This window comes from Apodemus sylvaticus, chromosome 6 (assembly GCF_947179515.1).
Source record: "Apodemus sylvaticus chromosome 6, mApoSyl1.1, whole genome shotgun sequence".
In the NCBI taxonomy this organism is placed as follows: Eukaryota; Metazoa; Chordata; class Mammalia; order Rodentia; family Muridae; genus Apodemus; species Apodemus sylvaticus.
Genome location: NC_067477.1, coordinates 47,394,182 through 47,418,603, shown reverse-complemented (window position 1 = coordinate 47,418,603; position 24,422 = coordinate 47,394,182). Strand labels below are relative to the sequence as shown.

Sequence of the window (24,422 nt, the reverse complement as noted above, 5' to 3'; positions counted from 1 at the left end):
AAAAAATGTCTCCAGTTCTAAGAAACCTAATTATTTCACTCAAAAGCAGGCACCATCCTGAGAATTTGCTCTGTTTGGGGTCAGGTCTGAAAACAGACCCATCAGCAGCTCAGAATAAAATAACAGGTTGGATAGAGACACCAACTCATAGTATGATATGGTCTGCACACAGATTGACTCATTAACGTTTCTCCACAGTCTAGAATATGTTTACATATGTGTTCTCAATGTGTAACATATATAAAAACATTTGCTTATCTAAATTATGATACAGATCATGTTCCATCTGTATATTGAACTACAATGGTACTCTCACTAAATGTCAAGTAAAGACTAAAATCATGGTGCTGGCCATGTGGCAACCCTTGTAGCTTATGACTAGAGAAGAAAAGACATGGATGATTGTCATTGTGAATGAAATGGTTCACCCCTTTTATTACTGCCTACCCTCTGCAGGCATGATGTGACCCCTTTTCATGCTCCAGCCACCTAAGTCAGAAATGTGGCTGTATTTCTTCATGCTCAGAGATGTGGATCCAGAAGGATGGGGCCCAATGCTTGTAGTTGAGATGAAGCCAAGTTACTAAGTCATCATGTGGGCCACTCCATCTGTTCCTTTAGCCCTATTATAACTATCATATGATTCCTTGGGACCTTCCTCAGAAGCTAATGGCCAGGTAGTGAGAAAATCAAGTATAAATTAGCTTGCACTATTGCACTAAAGTAATGTCAACGTGATAAAGCAAAAATAAAAAGATTCTATTTTGTATTATTCCCAGAGAGATGTTGAGTCATTTGGAATTAACTAAGCTATAATATGCTTCTTCCTTAACATTAGCATAGAAAAACAACATTCTCTATTAGAGGACATGTACAATGATATTAGCCAATATAAAGAATATATTTAAGAATTCTCAAAAGCCATGAAAAATTAAAATTCACACTTGGGTGTTCCAAATTAGTATTACAGAAATTATTAACATTCCCATTTTCTTATAATAATTCTATTGTGTGTTTACCAAGACCATTCTGTTTTCTTATTTTTTCTAGCATTTCTATTAATGTACAATAATTATAAAAATAATGATTTTCATTAAGACATTTTAATATGTGAATATAATGTATTGTGTTTATATTCACCTCTAATGTGCCCTGGAGTGCTCTTATTTAACTTCTGCTCCATGGGAGGAGCTGCACTTAAAATTTACCTTTTTAGATAGGAATGAAGGCTAACAAAAGAGAAATGGCAGTCAGAATTCCAAATTCTCACTGTATTCTCTTTAGCAGGTCTCCACTGAGGAACACATATGAAAGTGATGCTTGTGAAGTTCCTTTACCATGTTTAGATAAAAACTTAAAAGACTTTTCTAAATTTAAAAGTTAGGGTGAAAATGTGTACTTGTTTAATAATTAATTATTTATTTTTAAGCACCAGAATAGGCATAATGTCTCTTGTCCAATCAGCAGTTAACATAAGCCTATAGGAGAAATATTCCATGGTTGGCCTACCTTGGCTCCATCAGAGAATCTACAAATTCATAGTCTTTTTAAGTGAGTACTTCTTTTATGATCTTGAATAGGCTAATTACTATCATTGTGAAACTATACATACATGTACATTAACAAAAAGAATCCTGAAAATAGAGCTGGAGAGTTAGTGCTTAGCTAGAAAATGTGAGGACCTGAGCCAGATCCCTAGAACCCACATAAAATACTGGATGTGTAGGAAAGTTGGCCTATAATTCTGACAAAAGAAGGAATCAGCATCCACGCTAGAGAGCTCTGGATGTGACTAACAGGTGCGGCCTCAACAAGGGAAGAGCACGGAAGGCTAGCTCTTGACATAACACTTAGGCCTCCACATGTATGTGTATCCATGTGTATACACACACACACACACCAATGGAAAAAGAAAGCAATTGCTGAAAACAAGTGTTAAATTAGGATAGAATATTTTTTCTGTACAGAAAAATTTTAAATGATTGTCCTTAACCAGGTGTGACAAATAGCAGAACCCCAAATGGTACAGATATTATGATGTACTGATGTGCTCTCAGTCAGTATTAGGAAGATGCTCACCTAGGAGCAGATGCCAAGGGAATTAGGGCTCTCTCTCTCTCTCTCTCTCTCTCTCTCTCTCACACACACACACACACACACACACACATTATCTATAATCATCTGTCTATCATCTGCCTGTCTATCCCTCCCTTTTCCCCTCTCATTTACTCCCACATCTCTATCAGCTTGTAAAAGCAGAAACTGATCAAAAGAATGATATCTAAATCCCTGCATAGAAACATGACTTTCTGAACTTCTAGGACAATGATAAAATTACTATCTAGCTGGAGGCTTTCTAACAAAGGAAGAAAAAAAAGACGCAACATTGCTTCTTCCTTAAAAGCTAATCCAAATAGTCCTGTCAATCACCTTGCACAGGAAAAGACCTCTCCGGAAGCTATTTGGTCCTTAAAAAATAGCACCACGTCCATGTAAACCTCTAGGTCAGCACAGTGACTCCTCCACTGTTGTCCAGTCTCCCCCAAAAAGATACTTTCTTATACAATGAGCTTTCTCTCACCTTTGGGAGTGCCTCATATCATCCTATAATACACAGCCTTTTGTTCTACTGTCTGTGTGTTCCACCTACATTCATTTGGTAGAGAGAACAAGGAATGGCTAGTGGAGAGGCAGCACGAGCAGGGTGCAGGACCTGAGAGTTCGTTGGGTTTGTCTTCTGCTGTATCTAGCTAAATCCTCTATTTGCAGAAATACATTTCTTTGTGAAGTGGAGAGATCTGTTCTTCAAATGGATTCACTTTTACCTTCTACCCCTCTTCCCAACTCTCCTCTTAGCTAGACAGAGAATTCACATTTTCTTTACCTGTCTGTCATATGGTAATATCTTCAGAATTATATACCACCTTATTCACCTTTGAGTAAGTGTACTGCCCTTTGATGCTATTTCTTTTAAATATATAGTTGGAAGGTGATTACAATTGTTGATCTGATTAATGTGAACTGTATTGGGATAGTTGTTGCCTCTTTTAAACCAAAGATAAAATTACTTCTACTGAATCTTCAGCCTGAGCCAGGTTGCTTTTCTTATATCCCAATGATATATTTATGTGATAAATTCAGCATAGCACACTAGTCAGAGATCTTTATGAAGGATGGTATAGTACAGTATTTTCCTCCAGGTGTAAGGGGAGTGTCCCATTGTCATCATGGAGCAGAGATAATGCAATAAAAAAAAAAGCAGAAGTAGTGTACAAGACTGAGGACACACACAATACTTCCATCTGGACCCAACAGAGATGACATCTAACATTAAAATCATAACAGCTCCTCTGGACCTGTCACCTGACCATCCCAAGAAAGCATCATACAACTGACAGTAAGATCTGTGTCTTTGCTACAGATGAAACAGGCTACAGAAATTGCCATCCACAAATACATTTGTTAGACTTGCTAGATCTGGTTCTGTATCTTGTGTCTGAAGCTGCAGTCTATGCTGATGCCAGGATCAACCCTGTGACTTTGCATTCCTTTCTCTTCATATGCGTTGGCCTCTGCCTAGGCAGCCATTAAGGCCTTGTTGAAGTCCTTGGATGCTGCTGTGGTCTCTAATCCTTTGTAGCTTTTCTCTAGTCTAGGTATATGCATAGAAATGTAATGACTGCATAATATACAATGTGTGGTCTGAGAATTCATACTGGTTATTAAAATTAGTGTCAAGACTGGAAAGATAGTAAAAGTTGTGAATAAAAATCATAAGGGCTTAGGATCTAAACTGTTAAAGAGGCCATGGGCACTCTAGGCTAATGATAGGTACCTGGTCTATAAAACATTATATAAGTTGTACATTTTTGTGTGGTCCTTCAAACTGAAAATATAGTTCTAAGCCACTTATTTCATTTGATTTGTTTTCCTGAAAAAGTATTTCAGATGTCGTCATCCCTTCTACTGTCCCTCATAATATTCTTTTGTTCTAAATCCTCCCGTTCTGCCCCTTTCTCTGTCTTTTAAGTACAGAATGTTAACCAATGGCAAAGAGCAGAAGATGGATTTTGTTATTAAATTAAAAAAATACTAAGTACCTGTAGTCATTGATAGTCAATAAAATGTTGTCCAGTAGATAAAATTAGTCTAGGCACTGCACAATGCAAAAAAAAAAAAAAAAAAAAAAAAAATCACTTGAAACAAACTTCCCTAGTAAAAAATGTTCTTTTTTTTTTTTTAAATTTTTATTCGATATATTTTTATTTACATTTCAAATAATTTCCCCTTTTCTGGTTCCCTACTCCCTGAAAGTCACATAAGCCTCCTTCCCTCCCCCTGTTCTCCCACCCATCCCTTCCCACTTCCCTGTTCTGGTTTTGTCTTATACTGCTACACTTGGTCTTTCCAGAACTAGGGGCCACTCCTCCGTTCTTCTTGTACCTCATTTGAAGTGTGGATTATGTTTTGCATATTCCAGTTTTCCAAGCTAATATCCACTTATTAGTGAGTGCATACCATGATTCATCTTTTGAGACTGGGTTACTCACTTAGTATGATATTCTCCAGCTCCATCCATTTGCCTAAGAATTTCATGAATTCATTGTTTCTAATGGCTGAATAGTGCTCCATTGTGTAGATATACCACATTTTTTGCATCCATTCTTTTGTTGAGGGATACCTGTGTTCTTTCCAGCTTCTGGCTATTATAAATAGGGCTGCTATGAACATAGTGGAATATATATCCTTATTACATGCTCTAATCCCCACACGAATATAGTGATTGTACTCAACAGAAGCTGGTTAAGGCTGACTTAAATCACTGTGATTAATTTGCTTGTGTGTTAATGTTAAATTCAAAAATCTATAAACTAAATATGTGGAGAAGCTAGAAGGAAATCACAATAATTGGAGCGAAGATTTTTCTTTAATTAGCTGCAATGCATCATTAAATTCCATTGTACACAGAGCTGAAAAATAGCTCTTTTAGAACTAACAGAGATGGAGACATTTAAAAAGATACCGAGCTTCATTTATTTTCATTGTTTTGGTATGTGTTTGTTTAAATTTTCTAATAATTTCTATTTATAAAAATATTTCAAAGAAAACATAAGTAAGCTATGCAATAAGAAACATATATTAAGACAACATATATCACATACTAAGGAATATAGGAACCAAGCATTGACTCACAGAGTGTAATTGTTAAAAGTTCTAATACTCTTTTTGGGGTGCATCTGTAGATCCAAGATTGTGTAATTACAGAATTGATATAATTACTGTTTTCCACCTTTCATTTAATCACTCCACAATTGTATTTTGATAACTTTAATCAATTCTAGTGTAAGTACTTGTAGCAAGGTCCACATATAATGTCCTCAATATATTGAAAAGATTAAAGACCAATAAACAGAAAAGCCACATAGGTTCTTTGTTGCTATGCTGAGAACATCCTACACAGGAACACAGAGCAGTAAAGTCAGGTGGCTCAGTAATTCTTATGGGGCAAGATGATGGCTTGGTTCCAGTAAGAGCAAGGAGGTGATGGGAGGTCAAGGTAGATAGGGTTTAAGGAGGGTTGTCCTAAGAAGCTGGAAGGGGCATTTTTGTATCTGCCTAAAAACGTCTTCTTAATTACTTGATTTTTACTCTGTTATAGAGGAAAGTGAATGTTGTGTGCTAGTGATACATACACCACACCTTTTTTTCAGATTGAATTTTCTGAAATTATAATTTACTAACAATATTTCTCCATTCCCTTTCTTCCACCCAAACTCTTCCATATTCCCTTCCCTACTCTCTTTCCAATCCATGACCTCTTTTTTCACTAATTGTTATTACAAGCACAAATATAATAAATTTGCTTTTATATCCTAAATATAACCTATTCACTCCATGTAATCTTTCGTGTTTTCAGGGCTGATTGCTTGGCACCAGACAACCAATTGGTGTGCCCTTCTCTAGGGAAGAGCACTTCTCCCACCCACAGCTTTCCGCTGTTGCCTGTAGTTCCTTGTGTAAGGTTGAGGCCTTATGGCTTAAGCCCTGTCCAGTTTAGCATGATCATTGGCAGCCTCACAAGAACATGAGGAACTGTGTTGAAGGCGCGCACCATTAGGAAGGCTGAGAAGCACTGACCTACAGCTCTAGGTATAGATAGTTGTGACTCACTGTTGTAGAGCTGGGAACTAACATGGGGTTCTCTGCAAGAGCTGCAACTTCCTTTAAACTCTGAGCCATTTTTCCAATTGCTTTTTGTCAACATCTTAAAGCATTGCCTTTGTATTTTAAGTGTTATGAGTTTTATTTTACTTGTATGTTAATGTTATGTGTTATATTTACTATTTACTAGCTAATAAGATGACCAACAGGCCTGTGAGTCTTGTGTTCTGTTGTTAGATTCTTTGATATAAGTTTTTGTTTTCTTCTAGTTTGGTAGGCTATGACATGAAGCATTTTTAAACACGGTCCCACTGAGGATGTAATTACTAGGAATCTCCACATCCCATCTCCACACCCAGAATCTGACTTGTGCCTTCTCATCACCTAGACAACATGCATCTGATCTGGGTGGGGATTCCCTAGTAGGCTGAAGGGAATCAATAGTCATGGCATGTGTCACGCATGCACAGCAAAGCTTTTATATTTGTCACATCAACTTCAACCAGCATTTCCTGGTTTTCAAAAGCGACTCTAAGTGTGATTCAGTACCTTTACCCAACCTCCTTCTTATTTACCCGTCTGTTGCTCTCTCTTCCCCTCCTTTGATAATTACAATTCTACAGGCAAGTTGTCTTTTTGAGTTCTCTGAAAAAGAGATGACATGAGTTCTCCTCATTCTAGTTTCTTCCAGGTCTAATTCCATTTAACATAATGTTCTCTGGCCACATCCATTTTGTTACACGTGACAGGATTTCATTGTGTTTCTTTGAATGTTTATTTATCTTGGCTATTTGTAATAGTGCACCAGTAAGCACAGGAGTACAGACATCTCCTTTGTATGATGGTCTACTTTCATTTCATAGTTACCCAGATGTTGGACAGAAGGTCCTGTAGTAGACCTGGTTTTAGTTTTTGAACGAATATCCTGTGCTCAATACCCATTTACTAATTCCTATTCCAACAGTATATGAATGTTTCCTTTCTTCAACATCCTTAACAGCATTTGTGATTTTTGCCTTTTTGTCACTGTGACAAAGGTTCTGTGCATGTTTTCCCACTAACCACATATCAATGAATATTAATCAAATTCCAAAGAAATATGCTTTAGCTGATTTTTCGTCTGTGGTCATTTAGCTAGGAGACTTACACTGCAGATTGCTAAATACCAAAGGAGAAATTCTTTCCTTATTCCTCCATGCAGCTACCTTGAGCATCACACACATCTTCCCTCACACTTCATCATCATTCTTCATACCTGCTGTCAATCACCTGGGCCTCACAAACCCTGTGCTGGCTTGAAACTCACTGGCTGGCTGTTGAACTCCCACTATCTAAGCTTCTACTTTGATCATTTGTACTTTCCCCATTTATAGCATAGTTCTCTCTCTCTGTCTCTCTCTCTCTCTCTCTCTCTCTCTCTCTCTCTCTCTCTCTCGCTCGCTCTCTCTCTCTCTGTCTCTCTCTCTCTCTCTCTCTCTCTCTCTCTCTCTCACACACACACACACACACATGCACACACATAACAAAAACACATACCACCTAGAAATGGCAGGGAAGGTATCTTGTAATTTGACTGTCACGTGTCAGAAGTAGTTGCTCTACAGAAAACAGTCTTCACTGATGCTTATCAAGTGCAAAAACTCAGGATTGGCCTTTGCTTCCTGTGTGCCAGCTCTAGTCGTGATGTTATGTTAATCAAGTGGTATAGGAAAAATATACCTATATTTTTATAGGTATGTAAAGATATATTTTATCGGTAAGCAGTAAGACTTTAATTTGCTTTTAATGGAGAACTTTGGGTTCTTCTTTGCCCAAGGATAAGATAGATGGGGGTGGGGAGCAGTTCCCATTAAAAAACAACAGCAAGAAATGAGACATGAAAATAACTGGCAGAGGTATGTCTCTATTACTTGTATAAAGCCAAGGGAAGATTAAAAATTACTTATGCATGTGATACAGAGAAGTTAAGAAAAGAAGAAAATACAATAGAAGATAATATAAATTTTTCACTTGTAACAGGAAAATTTTATTCTGTTTTTTCTCCGTTTTAAAAATATACCATTTTTAAGTGGTTATTTTATTTATTTACATTTCAAAAGTTGTCCCCCTTCCCCATCTTCCCTCTGCAAACCCTGCATCCCATCATCACCCCCACCCCAACCCCGGACTTTGCCTCCAAGAGGGTACTCTGTCATCTACCCACTCCTGCCTCGCCCTCTAGCATCCCCCTTCATTGAGGCAAAAAGGCCCAAACAGGACCAAGGACCTCCCCTCCCATTGATCCCAAAGAAGGCAATCTTCTTAAAATCTGTGTGTTATGCGTATGTGAATGTGTGTATGTGTGTGTGTGTGTGTGTGTGTGTGTGTGCATATATATGCAGATACCCACTGATCTCCTGGAGCAAGAGTTACAGGCAACTGTGAGCTGTCAGACATAGCTACTAGGAACATAATTCCAGACAATAGCAAGAGCAGGAAGCTCTCTCAACTGCTCAGCCATTTCTCCAGTCTCCCCCCATGCCCGAAATTTTTAACTGGACAAGTCAAAGGAAAAACTAAGAATAGTTCTCTTAGGAGAGTGCCTGGAGAGTTTAACAAAAAATTATTAAGTGGTAATGAGAGTATCACAGGAGAATGGAGAAATGAGCTGTTTTCAGAAATGGAATTTTCTCAATTGAATATCATGACTAGTACTAATTGATTGTTAATGGTTGGATGCTCTGCATCTTCTGAGCACTCAATAAATGTGATTGATTGAAATGTCACTTACCAAAATTATAGTAACATTTATAAAGCAATTGCACAAGGGAACTGTGAATGGGGAAAGTATATACACCTAAATGTCTTGCTTAAACATAATAATAATAATAATAATATAAACAACTATACCTTCTCTGTGTCGATGCCTTTTGACATTGACCATGTGGAGACAATATAATCCATGACTCGTTCACTAAGGCCTTTTGGGACCTGATACAATTTCAGGAAATCTCGAACGTTATTCAGCATCTCATGGTAACGGTTGGTGTTGGCATACATTTGCTGGAAAATTGTAGTAACATTTCCAAAAATAGTTGCATAAAGAAGAGCTGTAATAAAAGAAATGATAGAAATAAAACAGATATCTCAAGTGAAAAAAATTACATTAACTAAATCAAGTAAACCAAGATATTGGTTAACTTCCAGAAGTTAACGCATATGAAGGAAGCCCTGACCACACTGCTTGGTACCTGGTATGCTCTCTAAAAAGGTTACAACAGAACAATAGTCATGAACTCAGTGAGCATCGCTATGCCAAACAACATGGAGGTCCACGAAAGTGACGTATTTGATAAAGAATCACATGGAACAAAGTTAGAAATTTGCTAAAATTCCTAGCCCCATTTTATTTGCTTATTATTATTATTGTGTGTGCCTTAGCATGTGTGTGTGTGTATGTGTGTGTATGCGCAGTGAGCATGCATGCACACATACACACAACCATGTGTATAAAGATCAGAGAACAACTTTGTGACATTAGTTTTCTCCTCTCACCTTTCCATTGGCTCTGGGATGGAACTCAAGTCACCAGGCGTATGTGGCGAGCACCTTAGCCATTATGCCATCCCACCAGGCCCCCGCATTTCTGGCCTTTTGTTCACCCAGCTCCACCCTCCCAAGGGAAACCTAATCAAGTCTCACATAGAAGTGCACACTCCTCCCAGCTGACTCCTTCAGCTTTTGGAGTACTTCTTTGGTTATAAATATTTTTGACAGAACATCAGAAATACAGGGATGGGGACAGATTAAAGTTCTCCACTTTTAGAACTTTGTGTAGATAAGCAGGGATGAAACTCCAAGCCGAGATAAAACTGTCAGAGTGATGGAGTCATTCTGCTCGTGTCAGTACAGAAAGACATAGACATGTTTTGAGCCTATCATTTTTCAATGGTTGTGATTTGTCTACAGGGAGCTATGAATGGAAATGAGGGCTGCCTAGGTCTGAACGAGACAATACCAGCTCTTCTCTCTCAGGATCCAGTCAGTTTCTAACAAGGACCTACTGTGTGAAAACTTTGTAAAAGCTACTGGGTTCAAATTCCAACTGAACATGCATCCACAGTTTTATCCTATATCACTTCCTCCCCATCACTTTCTTATGAGCAGGAAACACTGTTGAAAACAGGTGGCACTGTACTCTGATTTTTAATAAATGCCATGTAGCAAGGGCAGGAATTCTAGAATTCTAGAAGCTTCTCACCAACATGTGTGATCAGCAGAAATCACTTCTATCTGTCATCTTCCAAGCACTTGAAAAAAAAATCACTTCTAGAGAGAAAACATGAGCTGTTTGCCTTTGAAGTTTTGCAGCCAAATTCTGTTGGATATAAATAATGTAAAATCCAGCTAGCAAAGCAACTTGGAATCCTGTCTATATTTTTAGTAGGGGTAAAAGGTCATTTGTTTCTCTGAAATCAGATGTTCTCCTCTGAGTGTAATGGGTTGTAGTTACACAACATAGGCTGTTATTACACACACACACACATATATATATATATATATAATTTATATATAGTTATATATATATATATATAAGTTATTATATGTTATTATATACAATAACATATATACAACATCTGCAGTTTTTATGTTTTTCTGTTGTTATTTAGGGATTTGAATAACAGAGCAGGCTGACTTTTTTTAAAGGTGGTTTTTAGTTAAAAATGGGTAGAAATATTTCTGTATTGGGTGTTTAAAACTTACAATAATCCTATTTAAAGGCAACACCCCCCCTCCGGAATAAAAGTAATCATAGACATGATGCCCCCTGTCCATCACTGTTGTGCTTTAATCACAGAAACAGCAACAACATGAACAAATTAATAGAGGATAATCATTTATAATATGCAAATATGTTTTCAGAAAAGAAACAAGCAGAATGAATTTTTTAAGAAATAGTGAATAACTACACATTAATGAGACTAATTATGTTCTGCAATAGTTCCCAGTTTTTAAAACTTGTCAGTCAATACGATAGGATTGCCTGTTATTTACGTGTAATTAGCCATTAGATCTTAGGTTTCTATACCAAGACCAATGCCTACTTCGAGACCTGTCCTGATGCTAGACATAGACCTGAGGCCCCAGTGGAACATATCTGCATTCTGGACATTATCTCTGGGTAGCTGAAGGGGTCGCAAGATGAGAATACATCACCTGCAGATTGCAGTTGTATGAACTATGACTCTAAGTTACATTGAGCTGAGCCCCAGATGAGTTTAGATTTTGGATACAATATAAGGGTAACATGGATGGTTCATGGGAGCTATGAACAGTCACTTCAGCTTGGAGTCCAAAAACAATGATCTTGCGGCTTCTGACTACACATCAGTAACTTTGGATAAGGTATCTGGGCTTGCCCCAACCCTTGAGAGATTGGAGTACTCCAGTGTAGAGTTGTGGCTAATCTGAACTTAAGTCCTTATCCACTGCTGAAGTAACTGCAGCATATGCTAAACTTCTGGGACAGGCAAAAAAACAAAAAAAAAAAAAAAAAAAGCCACAGCTTCAACTAACAATAATGAACAAAATGAAGTGCCAATAACTGACTATGTAGTAATCAATCTATACATAGCCATATACAATCTATACACAATCATATACAATTTGTTTAAAGCATTTAAGAAAATTGCACAAACTTTAAGGAAACAGAAACAACTCGATATTTTATTAGAGGAGACTAAGGACACTGTAGTAACTTAGATACCAACATAAGGTACACAGACTGTAAAATGGATAAGCAGTTTTAATAGAATATACAATTAGCAGATTCACAAAAGACTATCAAAGGAAAAGAAAGAATGAAAAACAAAAATGTTCACAGCAGCTTTGGGACAACATTAAAAGAGCAGCCACTTGTGGTGTGCCGTTCAAGAGAGTCTGTAAATTGTTAAAGAGAGAAAAGCACACTCAAAAAGACAGTAATAAGTCGGGTGGTGGTGGCGCAGGCCTGTAATCTCAGCACTCTTGGAGGCAGAGGCAGGCGGATTTCTGAGTTCGAGGCCAGCCTGGTCTACAGAGTGAGTTCTAGGACAGCCAGGCAGCCTATACAGAGAAACCCTGTCTTGAAAAACCCAAATCCAAAAAAAAAAAAAAAAAAAAAAAAAAAAAAAAAAAAAAAAAAAAGACAGTAATAGAAAATGGCCCAGTCCTAGATGGAAAAGAAAGGAAAATACTGGTACATGAAGGTCAATGTCACCATACTTGGGTTTAAGGGTCACCATGATTGATTCAGTTCAGTGCAATCTATCCCAAAATCAACTCTGAGAAGTTGAATGCAAAGAGAAGTTTCTTGAGAAAGCAAGAGAGCAACACACACACACACACACAGATATGCACAATGCTCATAGACATATATGCACACATATGCACACACATGCACACACATGTTGCAATTACCTGAAAGAAAGAATAATATGAAGAGAATGTCACACATGCCAGACAATGTTTCTCAACCTGTGGGTAGTAACCTCCACGGCGGTACCACCTCAGATATTTACATTATAATTCATAAAAGCAACAAAATTATGGTTATGAAGCAGCAACAAAATAATTTTATGGTTGGGGGTTACCATCAGAAACTGTATTACAGGGTCACAGCATTTGGAAGGTTAAAAATCACTATGCTAGGTGAAAATAAGCTATCAATCAAGGATACTATATCTAGCAAAGCTGGGATTCAGAGATAAAGATATCATCAGACAAACAAAAACTGAAAAAAATTACTACCTGAAATGCACCCCCCACAAAAAAAAGGAAAAGAAAAGGCAAATTCCTTAAATAGATTAAAAAAAACAAAGCTGGTAACTAGGAAGAAAGTACCACACACTTAATACTCATTAGTAAAAGGAACTACACACACTAACACCCTAACACATAAACACAGTACATAAACCAGTTACGTCTAGCATACACACAAAAAAACAAAGCAATCAAAATTAATAACTACATTAATATTTGAAATAGGCTACATAGAAAGATGCACAACACGACATCAAAACTCACTATGAGGAATGAATATATCCATAGTGTTTTTTCCCTCCTCCCCCTCTTCCTTATCTTCTTGTCTCTTGGCGCATTTTATGATCAGTGTCTACACCACTCTCATTTCAAAAGGCCTTACTTTAATCAAATAGGTTCTTTTTTTAAGTCTCACTGTAGCCAAAGCAAAAATCAATGACAGACTAATAATAGTGAGCAAGGAATCAAAACCCCTTCTTGGGAAAAAAAAAGCATGATAAAGAAGACTACACAAGGAGAAAGATATTAGAAAAACTAAGGACCAGTCACAAAATTACAAAAGCAACATATTACTTCATCATTATATGAAATGTAAATAACTTAAATTCCCCCACAATATATGTGAAATATATTGAAGAGACTGAACAAATAGTAAGCAATACCCAACCATGTGCTTCTCGCCACAAATGACCATGTGCTTCCCCTTTTCTACCTCGCTAAGCATCTCCTCTTTGCTTCATCAGTAACCTCTTCTCCGCTTAAAACTCCATTCCTCTCAGGGGTCTTTCCCTGACCGCACTGGCTGAACATTCTCTTATACCAGTATTCTCAAGATCCCTGACTGAAACATCATTACTTCTGCTCTAATTTATATTTATGTGCTTATCTATTAATTATTCATCTTCCATACTAGGGAGGCACAGTCTACAAAATGTACATAGGCCTTTTCCTTTATGCTCATTTCTATATTCCCCCCCAAAGAACATACAGTTCCTCAGATAGAGTAATATTTTTCTAGTAAATTCTATTCTTAAAAAAAAGTTTTCCAAATGTTTCTTTCATATAAAACTTATTCTTGGAAATAAAACAGTGTATATAAAATACATATTACTAAGACCAGTATTGTGATGAAATATTTAAAAAGAAAAGTTCTATATGCCCTACTCACATTGACATAATAAACAAAATGGAAAGTCCCACTGCTACTTAGCAAACATAGATGCTCAAGATGGAGAAGGCTCCATCTCCAGCTGTGTTGAGATGCATCACACTGTTTTTCTCTCTGAACAGAGATAGTCAATCACATAGTAATAATGACAAGTATGATATGTGACAATTTCAGGAGTATGTTTTTATGTAATTTTATAGTCTTTTAGACATAATGCAACTGCTAATTTTGTGAACTTTGGTCATAATAATCTTGGCATACATGTTAGTAAATGTCTTATATAAAGTCTTTTCCTTCAGCCATTACAAAAAGATTACTGTAAAGAAAATTATAAATGATTAACGGTGATGATAAATACTTGGATACTTCTGTCATCCAGAGGTATAGTCCCTTTCCCCTTAAATCTTGTCATACTCCAATGGTATGTGTTGGCTGTGGCTGCACAATAATATATAGGCTTAAGCTTTGAAAAACTATGAAATTCCAGTTCTTCATTATTTAAACATATCTGAAAATTTAGTTGCTATTTCATGAGGAAGCTAAAGTTGCCTAGATACATCTTCACAGAGAGGAATAAAGAAACTTGGCCAAAAGTCTTGACCTTAGACCAAATAATTTTAAATATTGATATGAACATGCATTTATGATAACATTTAAGATTACATTGAATCATCCGTTTTCAGTATATTCAAGATATGAAAGATGAGGCCACCGAGCTGTGATTGTATGTACAGCACACACTGTGACTGCGTCAGCTTAGCAGCTATTCAAGTGAGCCAATTAAAGGGTGGGTGGCTCTCTTGGGCCCAATCAAATCATTCTCGTCAATACTAAATGAAATAGAAATAATTCATGTCCCCAAGACTTCCATAAGTCACGGATTCATGACATAATAAATTGTAGTTCTTTTTTAAAAGCCACTAAGTTTGATTAGCTGTGCAACTATAAGAATTTAAATCATAATAAAGCAGAGTAACTTTCAGCTGGAGAGAACCTGGGACAGGAGGATAGAGAGCGTCTTGCTTTACACATCTTCATGCCAGAGTGAATTTGTAAACAAAGTTTTTCAACATTAAATATGGTTTTATGCTTTAAAATTCAAAATACCCATTCTTCTTATAAAATCATAAGTGAGCACTTAATGTTTTCCAAAAATAGATATAGATTGGGTGGCTCTCTCAGAACTCGTTGATGGATGAAATTGGGAGAGAATGTGATCAAAATAGCATGTATGAAGTTCTCAAAGGATTCATGAAAATATTTTGAAAAGATTGCCTGATGCCAGTATAAGCAGTGATAAATATCAGTATTCACTTAAGGACTGTTCACTTTACTGTATTTTTACGGAGTACAGATTGTATTCTAGTCCGTATACTAGACCCTGGGACTAAAGTTTAAAAAGAGACATTATGTTTTTAGGGCTAAAATATTTGGCACTGGACAATCATTTGGGGTACCCTTCCCTGGAGAAGAACACCTCTCTCACTCCCAACTCTGATTGGTTGCCTTTAGTTCTTTGTATAGGATTGAGTCCTCGTGGGCTATTACCCTTCTAATTTGGAATGTCGTTGGTATCAACCTTGTTCTGTTGACATTTGGGTGACCATGCTGGTGAGACCATAGTTGTAGCTTCTGACCTTACCCTGACACAGCAAACTCCCTCATCCTCCAACTCTCACTATCTTCCACACCATTCCCTGAGCCTTAGATGTAGGAATGTTTTATAGATGCATCATTTCCATTGGGTATATATATATACATATGTGCATGCAATAACAATTAATGAAAAAACAGGCCATAATTTAAAGTGGAGTTGGGAGGGTCTATGGGAGGATTTGAAGAGAGAAGGGGGAAGGAGAAAATGTTATCATTTTGTCATATTCTCAAAATCCCACATATTTGAAATATGCCAAAAAAGGAGCTTATCGGCTTCAAAGAGTATGCACAACTTCCTGTAGTTAAATACTGATCTTAATTATCCCAAATCACATTTTTGAAAATGTGAAATTTTAAAGATTACATTTTAAAATAATAATATAATAAGTAGACAAACTCATAACCATTCAAAGCATATGATCAGTAGTTTATTTTTTCAGAACTGAATAATTTGTAGAGCAAAGAAAAATCTATATTCAGGCAATTAACTGCAGAAGCCTTCACTACTGAGCTGCTAATGGCAGCAGATAAAGTAATGATGTCAGGAAAGGTTCTGAACAAAATATGTTCTGCATTTATTCCATTTTGTTTGTTCTTGGGTCAAGCTGCACTCACTATGTTCTTATTAACAATCTTTTCTTTGTGGACTCCTTTGTGCTTATTCACAACAAAAATCAATCCTGATTTTATTTTCTGATTACCTTCCATGTATGAGTCTTAGATGTGACCATTGACCTTAGACAGAGTTACCTAAAATACTGATGTGGAAATGCAATTCTGGGGATTGTGGTTTAACCGTCATTTGCTTTCTATTGAATTCCCTGACGTCCACCTTTATTGATGATATTTCAGAGGTGAAAGAATGAGAATTTTCAATGTGTGTGTTTATTCATGAGGTTCATTAGAGCAATTGTAGTTGCTGCAGTTTTATAAAACACAAAGGCTCTTCTTCAGAAATCTCTGGTGCCAGAATGGCTCTCCTCCTACTTCACCTCTAAAGGTCCCTGTTTTCTTTGTATCATCTTTTCGATGAACCATTAACATAGAACCTTTACAGTCCTTCACAAATGAGCCAGAAACTGTGTTTCTCTAGTCTTCATTTAGTCTATGCTCCATGCTAGTCAGGATCTGCACAGTACCATGTGTGTCTTAGAAGTGAATCTCTACATATCGACAGCCAGTTAGACCATCAGAATTTATTGAAGATGCTTTCTTTTTTTTTCCATTGTATATATTTTGCTTCTTTGTCAAAGATCAAATGTCAGTAAGTATGTGGTTTTATTTCTGGGTCTTCAGTTATATTCCATTGATCAACTTGTCTGTCTCTGTACCAATACCATGCAGTTTTTATCACTATTACCTTGTAGTAAAGCTTGAGATCAGGGATGGTGATTCCCCCAGGCCCAACCTTCCCCCAAAGATGCTATTTTTATATTTTTTTGTCTTCCCAGATGAATTTGAGAATTACTCTTTCCATGTCTTGGAAGAATAGCGTTGGGATTTTGATGGTGATTGCAATGAATCTGTAGATTGCCTTTGATAGAATAGCCATTTTCACTATGTTAATTCTGTCAATCCATGAGCATGGGCGATCGCTCCATTTTTTGGTGATCTTCTTCGATTTCTTTCTTGAGAGACTTGAAGTTATTGTCCTACAGATATTTTACTTGTTTGATTAGAGTTACCCCAAAATGTTTTATATTATTTGTGGCTAAGTTGTCTCCTTGATTTCTTTCTTACTCTGTTTACTGTTTGTATAACGGAAGGCAATTTATTTATTTGAGTTAATTTTGTAACCAGACACTTTCCTGAAGTTGTTTATCAGCTGGAGAAGTTCTCTGGTAGAGTTTTTGGGATCACTTATGTATACTATCATATCGTCTGCAAATAGTGATACCTTTATTTCTGCCTTGCCACTTTATATCCCCTTGATCTCTTTTTGTTATCTTATTGTTCTAGCTAGCACTGAATCTAATTGAAGAGAAAATGAGAAAGAGCCTTGAAATCATTGGCACAGGGGATATTTTGTAAACAGAACTCTAATGGCCAACACTTTCAGATCTAGAATTAATAAAGGGGACCTCATGAAACTGGAAATCTTCTGTAAGGCAAAAGACATAGCCAATAAGACAAATCGGCAACCTACAGATTGGGAAAATATCTTCACTAATCCCTCATCTGATAAAGAGCAAATATTCAAAATATATAAAGAACTCAAGACACTAACCACCAAAAACCTAATCAACCCAATCAAAAAGTGGGGTATTGAACTAAACCAAGAATTCACAACAGAAGCATCTTGAATGGCTGAGAAATACCTAAAGAAATGTTCAAAGTCCTTAATGACCAGAGAAATGCAAATCAAAAGGACCCTGAGATTCCACCTTACATCAAACAGAATGGCTTAAAACAAAACCTAAGGTGACAGCACATGTTGGCTAAGATTTGGAGAAAGAGGCACACTCCTCCATTGTTGGTGGGATTGCAAACTGGTACAATCATTCTGGAAATCAATCTAGAGATTTCTCAGATAATTGGAAATAGATCTACCTGCAGTCCCAGCAATACCATTCTTGGCAATATACCCAAAAGATGACCCACCATGACACAGGGGCACATGTTCCACTATGTTCATCGCAGCCTTGTGTGGTATAATAGCCAGAAGCTGGAAACAACCCAAATGTCTCACAACAGAAGACCAGATGCAAAAAAATGTGGTTCATTTACACAATGGAATACTACTCAACGATTAAGAATGTGGACATTCTGAGTTTTGCAGGCAAATGGATAGAACTAGAAAATATCATCCTGAATGAGTTAGCTCAGATCCAAGAGGACATGCATGGTGAGTACTCACTAATAAGTGGATATAAGCCAAAGTAAAGGTGCAGAATACCCAAGATACAGTCCAAAGAACTCAAAAAGGTTAACAAGCTGTGTCTTAGTCCCACTTGGGAATAAGAAGGAAGAAACCACAAGGCAGGAGGGAGGAAGGGTCCTTGGAAGGAAAAGAGATTGGAGGAGGGGAACCTGATCTGGTATTGGGTAGGGGGAAAGTGCTGAAGCCCTAATAGCCAGCAGAAAGAACAGAAACAAGCAACCTTGGGAGGTAGGAGGTTGAGAGGACCCTCCGATCAGAGACCTGGGAGATGAGAGACTCTCAGGACTCAAAAGGGAGGGACCTTAGATGAAATGCCCTACAGTGGGGAGAGGGAACTTATAGAGCCCATCTTCAGCAGAAAGACAGGGCATCAAGTGAGGGATGGGGTTGCCATCTCACAGTCAAAACTCTGACCCATAATTGTTTTTGTCTGAAAGAACTGCAGGGATGGAAATGGAAAGAACCTTGAGGAAAAGAAGGTCCAGCTACAGGCCCAAAGTGGGATCCAGCTCAAGGGGAGGCCCCAAGGCCTGACACTATTACTGAGGCTAGAGAGAGCTCACAAAAGGGACCTTTCATGATTGTCCTCTGAAAGACCCAACAAGCAGATGAAAGAGTCAGATGCAGGTATTTGCACCCAACCAATGGACAGAAGCTGCTGACCCCTGTGGTTGAATTAGGGGAAAGCTGGAAGAATCTGAGGAAGAGGGCAACACTGTAGGAGGACGAGCAGTCTAAATTAACCTGGACACCCCCAGATCTCTCAAATGCTGGACCACCAACCAGGCAGCATATACCAGCTGATATGAGGTCCCCAACATATATACAGCAGAGGACTGCTGCATCTGGGTTTAATCAGAGAAAATGCACCTAACCATCAAGAGACTGAAGGCCCCATGGAGTTTAGAGGTCAGTTGGGGAGTGTGGGGACATCCTCATGGAGATAGATAGAGGGGCAGGGAGGAGGTATGGGATGTGAAACAATAGGAGGGTGGACCGGGAAGGGAATAAAATCTGGAGTTTTAAATAGTTAATGAATTAATTAATTAATTAATTAATTTTTTAAAGAAGTGAATCTCATTGAATTCTTTGTGTTGTGTGCTGACTATTGAAAAGTATTTAAAACTCTCAGAGATAGTAGAATTTTGAGAAAGGAATCTAATGAGTTACTACAAACTGATGAAAAACTATTTGAGTGAATGGTCCACTTGTAAGAAAACTGGGACAGAAGAGAGGTCATTCTTATTGCATATCAAATTTTAGTATAAGGTTAGAGAGAGTTCACTAGCCTAGAGCTGATCTTGTGTTTATCATAACACCCAACTTCACCAAAATAGTCTTAGTAATTGGCATTGATCTCTAAGATGCTTCTAAAAAGAAGAAAGTCATAAACCTGTACTTAATCATTTACTAATGTTATATCAAAGATGGAAAGAGGTGTGAGTCAGAAAGAATTGGAACAAAAGATTTTAATTAAAAACAAGAATTCTAAGAAGTCAAAGAAAGCAAAATTAAGTACCAAAATCATTTTTCTCTCGTGTTTTCTTTTTCTTTTATGCCAAGTAAACCCATTTTCTTTATTCTCTCTAATCCATCACAATGTGTAGACTTAAAAGAAATAGTATACCTCATTTGCTTATACAGTTACTTTATAACAACATTACTTTATAATGTTGATTTTAAAATGTAGCTGAATAATATACTGATTTCATCAGTTCAGATCCATTTCTAAGGGGATACATATGCAAATAATCTCTAGACTTATCAATTGTCAGGTAGCCAAGGAAAACTGGGAATTAAAAACTGCATGTTGTCAGACTAGTGTGGAGGTTTTTTTTTTTAACCAAAGTGTTTGCTTTGTAAGCACATGGATCTGAATTCTCCTGAATAAACTGGATGAAGCACATATTCCCAAGAGTTTACAGAAAAGTTCTGGGTATGGTGCCATGAGATTACAACCCTTGGGTAAGGGAGTATATAGGCACATATAGGAGTATATGAGGATACTTGAAACTCATTGGCCAGTCCATTCTAATAGGTAAGCTCTAGTCCAGTGAGATTCCCTGTCTCCAAAGAGGTAAATGGAGTTCCTGAGAACTATGCTAGTGGCTGTCTTCTGGACTCCACGATCATGTAAACACATTTATGCATACCTACACACATACTCACATGTACCTTTACAAATACTCTTACACACAGATGCACACAAAAACAAATATGTATAAAAATGCACATTATCTTTTGAAACCTCTGTTTCTTAGTGTCAGTTTTGTATACCTCTCCTTACCCTGAGCTCTCCTCACAGCATCTGCTTCACAGCTTATATCACAACCTTATATTTATTAATTGGTATATGTTGGTCAAATACCCTTTTTATCAACACTTTTCATAAACATTGCTGAGGCACTGGGGCAAGTGCCTTAGAGCTGTACTTAAAATAGTAACTACATGTTGTTGGTAAATTATGGGCCACTGTGAACATCTGGGCAGTTGTGAACATCTGGGCAGCTGTGATCAAGGCAATGGAACTGATGGGCGTTTTTCTTTTAAAGAATGTTAAGTTTTAAAATCTTGGGAACTTTTTGTTGTGTATTCTGATTTTTATAATAATCATGTACCATGTTTATAATTACATTCTAGACAGAGACCACAGATATTAGTGGAGGAGAGTCAGGTACAATACAGGTAATAGAATCAGCACAAGAAACCTGACAGTTACGATAGTGATAGCAGCCTTTGCTGTGTTTACTCTGAGGTTTATGCCTCTCTAAAAACCCACACTATCTCCCTAAGTCCTCATTACATTCCCATTGTAAATACAGGGGAACAGATCCTGGGAGTGAATCTGACCCAAGCCAAAGACTGATCAGAGCTTCAGTTTCAAGAGCTAGTCAACCCAGTATTTGTAGCAACTTTATGGTTGCAACTGAACACAATCACTCTCTTGACTCCAGAGAAAACCACAGGTAACAATGTTACTTCTGTCCTTGAAAGGGTTCAGAGTCCTCTCACATGAACAGCAGGTTTCAAAGAAGAGCTCTCAGGAACCAGAGTGTACACAAACCAGAAGCAGCACGTATCCCTTAAATGATACATGCCAAGAGATAACACAAGGACCTTGCAGGGCTGGGATGGGACACAGCAAGATTTTGTGTCTATTACAGTTCCTACTCTAAAAAAAATCATCCATTTCTGCTACAGAAAAAGCAAGTTGGCTAATAGCTTTGTAAACAAAAGGGAAATTACAGTTCACCCCACTTACACTGAGAATGGCAACGTATTCATTAGGGTACACATCAACACTAATCAGGATTGATTTTTATTTTCAATGAATTAAATTCAAGAAAATTAGATACATATGCTTGGGGCATAATGGCATTTCTAATTAGTGAATCTTGGAGTACAGACTGCCCAGGGAGCATGAATAATACAGTTCTAACATTTACAGTGTCCCACTGCCACTTTCATATTCTGAATTATTAAATCATCACCATATTCAGAAACCTTCCAGCAAAAACTAGCTTCAACGCTACATATGGACTGTGAAGACAGTCCCTCCCTGTGTCAGGTACAAGGTCAGGCCATTGAACTCAAGAGCAGGCAAACACATGTTTGAGCAGTGACTTCCAGCCCCTTTATTAAAGAACTGAGGGGGGGTTAAAACTAGCCTATGTCTAGAGAGCCATCAAACTATCTTCATTTTTCCTGCTTAGCTTCTAACTTAAAAGCCACAAACCTCCTCAAGTTTTCAAATATGGATAAATAACCTTTGGGGTGGGTGAAGTAGAGGCTTCCATGTTGGAGCTGTGGAGACAGGTGGGTTGTTCTAAAATTACACTCTCTGAACATTCATAGAACCTACAGTTTTTACATGGTGGAACACAGGCCAGTCACAGTTTATACATGTGAATCTTTGTAACCACCTAGATCAAGAACACAACCAGGTCCTCAGATCCATTTCCACTCCTCTTGCTGTTGATTTTCCTTATAAAGCCTCTCCTCAAGTTTTTACTCTTCTTTCAGATCATCCCTTACACTCGTGGCCTCCTTTCAGTAACATCTAGGATCCTACAGTCCCACGATTACCACAATGGCCTCCTAGCTGTTCACACTCTCCAGATAGTTGTTAGTATAGTCTGTATATAACCAAAAGTCAAAAAAAAAAGTCTTATGTTATTTTTCCCATTAAAAATGCCCAGTGTGTGCTCACATGCCAAGAAATAATTGTAGCTTATATAAAAGAACCTATATAGATGGTCTACACATGGTCAAAATTTGCCATCTACCATACTCAGTACTTTGTATTTTCCTGTGAAATATACATTGTCACTTCCCTCCACTGACTCAGCCTATGTCACAGCTTTGTTGAATGAATAAATGAATGAAAAATAATTTAGCCTCACTATAAAACAAAAAAGGTATAAGGCTTTTCCTATCTGTGTATAAATAACAAAGCATAACTATATATCTCCGGTTGCTGGGCACAATACACAAATTATCTTACCGCACATTAAGATGTCATAGGCCACCTAACAAATACTCCATTAGAAAATAAGCAATATGATTCATAAGTCAACTTATTCTCTTAATGTCTTCAAGAAGGCTCACCATCATCCATCCTTCAGAATATTCAATAGCTCAATAGCCATCATCAAAGAAGATTATTAACAAAAGCAACTTATACAACAAAGGTAGATTATCTTGAGAAATGCACAACTAGCTTGTATGAGCACAGACACTAAATTACATGTACATGACCAAATTTTTCCAAATGGGGTTTTAGAGATGTTGCAAATATATTTAGGCCTTTTTTTTTTTGCATCAGCCAATGGGTAAGATTGATGCATTGAAGTATGTGGTCATTGCACACTTGCTATGTGTCAACACAGTGCAAAGCATTATGCGGAATGCATGAATATGCCATTTTACACACATACTTTTATTCTTTAAACAAATACTTGAAGCAATTCGGTTATAAAATTTATGTGATTATGAATTACCTCATGTCCTAAACAATGTATCAGAAATATGATGAAAAACCATCACAATACGAAGACTTATCACTAAATATCAACAAATTTGGCAAAATGTTCTGAAAGGGCTAATGAGTTCAAAACTAAATGAGCTGTCCTTATTCCCCACCAAAATGGATCCGCATTAAAATGCTGGCTCAGCCTCATCATTGCTAACATTCCGTTGCCCCTGACAATTCCCCTCTCCTCTCAAACAAGGCCCCTTCCTCTGCGTCTCATCCTGATCTCCTTTCTTCACCTTTCTGAGGTGCCCTCACCACTAATCACTTCAACTGGCAGCTTCTGGGAAGCAAAGGAGGCAGCTTCATATCCACCCTCTAACAATGGGACTAAGCAGCTGTCCAGGATTTATTCCACAACATTGAGTTTGTCTTCCTAGAGTCCTTTCTATTCAAGGAGCAAAGTCTGCAGGCCTCAGCTCCTTGCCTACACATTGGAATTCATTCTGTGACAAAATCTGTTCATTTGCAGGATGCCATGTAGCATGTGAATTCTTGTTACTTCCCTGTTTATATGCAAGGACATCAACATTTTAAGTGCCTCCATGGTCACATGATTAGGATACTGTGTCTCCCTCTCAAACTTCCTAACATCATTCCTAAAAGGTATCATGGCATCTTCTTCTGGCCTAGAATATAGTACTCTTCCCTACTCCACTTCTTATAGTCATATGATTGAATACAAAGACAAGTCTCTAGAAGATGAAACCCACTATGTTCCTTCTTTGCTAGGCCCATATACA

General features: G+C 37.4%; 1 protein-coding gene across 1 annotated transcript in view; it reads right to left on the bottom strand.

The window, feature by feature from the left end:
* Window positions 1-24,422, bottom strand: part of Kcnh5 (potassium voltage-gated channel subfamily H member 5) — a 300,264-nt gene that overhangs the window by 104,644 nt on the left and 171,198 nt on the right. The window contains exon 8 of the mRNA XM_052186786.1: window positions 9,052-9,251. Coding sequence (XP_052042746.1) covers window positions 9,052-9,251 — 200 coding nt within the window. The remainder of the gene's footprint in view (window positions 1-9,051; window positions 9,252-24,422) is intronic.